The sequence below is a fragment of the Bactrocera latifrons genome, unplaced genomic scaffold, assembly GCF_001853355.1.
Source record: "Bactrocera latifrons isolate USDA-ARS-PBARC rearing strain unplaced genomic scaffold, ASM185335v1 scaffold_116, whole genome shotgun sequence".
Classification (NCBI taxonomy): domain Eukaryota; kingdom Metazoa; phylum Arthropoda; class Insecta; order Diptera; family Tephritidae; genus Bactrocera; species Bactrocera latifrons.
In genome coordinates, this window is record NW_017534586.1 from 681,721 (window position 1) to 685,946 (window position 4,226).

Below are 4,226 nucleotides of genomic sequence, written 5' to 3' on the forward strand. Positions count from 1 at the left end.
TGGTGAAGCGTAGGCAGAAGCCAAGAGCAAAGTGAAAACTACTAGGAACTTCATGTTGTGACTCTGAAGAGTTACTGATAATTTCACAGTTACTGCTACTTGTTTTTATAGGAGTTCTGGAAGACGTTGTAATCTGTATAATTTAGGAGCTTTAAGTGTGACAATTAATTGTGATTGGTTATTTCGAGTTAAAGAGTGTACGTTAGATGCGCGTGTGTACGTATTTAAATATGCACCTTATAAATTATGGCCATAAACCCATTGACTTGTCAATTTTTGTTTATAGTGAAATATTTGAGAACTGCATGACGTATGCTACACCATAAATCTTTTAAAAGTAAGCCAATATTTATAGATAAGTATTCAATGTATTTCAATGTTATTATTTTTTTTTGTGTATATGGTATACGTGCCTACTTGACACTCTGAAGAGGTTGACATTGCGGAGGAGAGAAATTTGCCAATTGGTCGATTCCAACTCCTTTATAATAATAACAGGGATTCCAAGTAGAGCTACTCTTTTCAATAACATTTTTCTTACAGATTACGGCGCTATTCGGTGCCGTTCGCAGCAACTCGGACTGATGTGTGGAACGACTTAGCGCATTTTACTTCGAGATCTTAAATTGAAAGCGCACAAAAGACAGCTGGTGCAAGAACTGAAGCCGCTCGACCTTTTCAAGCGACATCGCTTCCATACATTGCCTTTTCAAAAGTTCCATGAAGATCCCAGAAATGTTGGGGTATGTAAACAAGCAAAATTGCCGCCATTGGAACAAAGAGCAGCGTGAAGAGATTCAAGAGCTGTCATTTCATCCAGATCCATTGTCATTTCATCATCCAGGAATTGTCAGTCCATATTTCTTAAAAAATTATGTCGATGAGAACGTAATCGTTAATGGCGACCGTTAACATGCCATGATAACCGACTATTTTATGAGTGTAATTGAAGTTCGTGATCTCAGGGGCATCTGGTTTTAACAAGATTGCACCACAGCCCACTCATAGTATGAATCAATGGATTTATTGAGAGAACGCTTTGGTAAGCAGATAATTTCTCGCTTTGGGCTGATCGATTGGCCAAAAAGATTGTGTAATATCAGTCGTTAGACTGTTTTCTGTGAGGATATGTAAAGTCGAAAGTCTTTACCGATAAGATATCGACTACACGTGAATGGAGAAGTGTTTTGGTGGGCGAAGAAAATTCTAACTCAATCTATACCAACGGTTGTTGAGCCCGGAAAGGCTGCATTCATAGCTAACTACGTGTTCAAAGTTTAGATACCGTCATAAAATATGGCGCACCATGTATAAGCCTTCTCGTACTTCCGTGAAATAGTATCTTGGTGAAAGGGTTGAGTCGCACTTAAGTTGGACACAGAACGGTTTCATAGAAGCCGGTGTCAAAACTGACCAATACCGGAATACAACCTTGCCTACTTCCCCTATATATACACATTTTAAATTCCATCTGTTTTTTTCACTTTACAGTATACAAACCAAGCGCTAATAGAAGGTGTTTTCAAAAGAACACTAGAAAAGTAGATCAATAGAGACAGGAAATTATGTAATATTTGTTCCGCTCTTCCGACACTTTTCTTCACTTCAAGTTTCGCCATTTCATCAGGAAGTATATACGATCTAACAATTTCGAAATTATTAAAATTTACTACCGAAATCCGGAGTCAGTGGGCACAACTTTAAAAGCGGTGTTATCAATAAAACCACTGCAAAAGTCTTTTTAAATAAAACAAAAATGGTTTGGCATATTAATGAGTTTCTTTATTCCTGTAAAAGTGCATTCGTACGTACTCCAGGCAATGCTCACTGCATCTCGAAAAATTAAAGGTTAGCGCTGTTTACGCACGCTATAAACCACACAGCGAATGTCACAATCGATTAATTGAAAACCAAGTTTAGTCAATGTGTTATCTCACGAAATGATCCAGTCCTTTGGCCGCCTCGGTCGTGCAAATTGACGGCTTTTTACTGTTTTAATATAATATTTCATCCGAGCTAATCCGTTTTTACTTGTTTAGATTTCCCGTAACAAAGACGGAATACCATGTTAATCATTTGGCAGAAATGCCTATTATATACACCAGATTACTTACTTAGTTTCATAGAATATGATCAGATAAAAAAACACATGGGATTTAATTCTTCAACTATATTTAATGCATAACCAAATCGATTCGATACAAAACTTAAGCAGAAATGCCGGTGTTGCTCTTAATCCAGTCCAAGTAGCTGGTCACACGGGTGAAGGCAGCTGGGTATCCTTTAGCGCAGCCGGCTTTAGCACCGAATGAAGTCAAACCGATCTGTACGCCTGAAGAGGTGTCGACCAATGGGCCACCAGAGTCACCATTGCAAGTGGAAACTCCACCGGGGGTCGAAATGCAAATGTTAGACGGAGTCACAATCGAAGATCCATAAACCTGTCTCTTATACACATCTAGATGTGTATAAGAGAAAGCCACTGGCACGTAAGCGTATTGCAAATTAGTGGTCGCACCGGAAGATGAATCGCTGATTTTTCCCCAACCGGAGGCAACAGCTGTTGCACCGACATAGTTGGAGTAAGAGCTAGAGATGGCGGGCAATCTGACGGGTTGTATTCTGCTGGAGTAGGAAACAGCTGGGATTTTAATGAGAGAAATGTCATTCTTCAGAGTGTTGCGGTTCCAGCCTGAGTGGATGATAATGTTGCTGCTGCTTACGGTGATTTGTACTTCGGGCGATGTGCGAACGGTAGCACCCAAGTAGACAATCACGGATGGAATACTACAAAGAAACTATAAATAAATGAAAGAACAAAAACAAAGAATTTTTTTTAACTAACCCGTCAGTGCAGTGAGCAGCGGTAAGGACCCATTGGCTGCCAATCAAGGAACCACCACACCATGCAGATGAGAGAGCGCTCACTCTCAATGAAAGTCCAACTTGATACGGGAACTGACCGGCGGAGGCGATTTGGCCATTGGTAATGCGTCCTTCGAGTTCATCAGCCAACACTGGAACTTCCAATTGGCGTTGGAAGAGTACTGGTGAAGCGTAGGCAGAAGCCAAGAGCAAAGTGAAAACTACTAGGAAYTTCATGTTGTGACTCTGAAGAGTTACTGATAATTTCACAGTTACTGGTTCCCTTTTTATATAAATATTTTAGGCCGGTTATAAATTCGGAATAAGTTACGGTTTTGGTGGGAGTACTCCCTATAAATTATAAGCAATAATCTTATTGACTTATAAATCTCTGATTAAATAGAAACATTCAAGAAGCTATTGTAACCTATCATAACATAGCAAAACTATGTGAAATAACCATCGTTATTATCAACGAAAACTGAAAAGCATTGAATGACGTACGCAATTATCGGATGTCGAAACTAAATAATTTATGAAAGGTTATTGCCGATAGATCTGTTTATATGTTCGACTGTTTATATTAGTATTCGCAAATCGTAAGTGAGCGTAATCAGACCACTGCCACGCCTACAAAACACCGTTAAGGAAAACCTATAAAGTGCCATAACTAAGTACTAAATTAAACAAAAACATTGAAAAAGTATGTATTGCCTTGCTCTCTAAAGGGTTAAATGTATATATATTCAAAATCAATCACGCTAACTCAACAAAATTTGCTGAGAAGACCGTCTTGCTTTCTGATACAATGTGAAAATGGGTAAAATCAGATAATACAGGATTTGTCCGGAAAGTAATAGGATACAATTCTTTCAAAAGTTGATGCAGCGCTGACAATGCGATTTTCAAGCATTAAAGTCGTCATTGAAGGCATTCTCCGGAATAGCCTTGAGAGCAGAGGTGCATTCTGCTTGGATCCCCTCCGTCGTCTCAAAGTGCTCGGAAGATTGGCTATTAGTCTCGGGATCATACTCAAAGATCCATGATCGGTACCTGTGATTACGTTATTCAAGAATTGGGGGTAACTTTCACACATGTTCATATTTTCTAGGCACACTTCCACTTTTGGGGTCATCTTCGCGCACACCTTGCGACTGTTCAAGTGCTCCGTCACAATGTTATGATCCACATATAATATTTTGATAAACTTAACATCTGGGCAATTAAACGAATACTTAGTTGACAGCCTGAGTTCAAAACTCACTTTGTCGGTGTTTGTCGAAGGCGCAGGTCTCACAGCACGGTCTTCATCAGCGATCTCTTCCCGGCCCTTCAAAAAGCCCTGGTGTCATCGAAACGCA

The 4,226-nt window shown here is 39.6% G+C and overlaps 1 protein-coding gene across 1 annotated transcript; it reads right to left on the bottom strand.

Moving 5' to 3' along the window:
* Positions 1-2,155: 2,155 nt before the first annotated feature.
* On the bottom strand, positions 2,156-3,135 carry LOC108977205 (serine proteases 1/2-like). Its single transcript, XM_018946799.1, has 2 exons — positions 2,846-3,135; positions 2,156-2,787 (listed from the first exon to the last, which is right to left on the bottom strand). The coding sequence occupies exons 1-2, from the start codon at positions 3,100-3,102 to the stop codon at positions 2,208-2,210; spliced, it is 837 nt and encodes a 278-aa protein (XP_018802344.1). The 5' UTR covers positions 3,103-3,135; the 3' UTR covers positions 2,156-2,207.
* Positions 3,136-4,226: the final 1,091 nt, after the last annotated feature.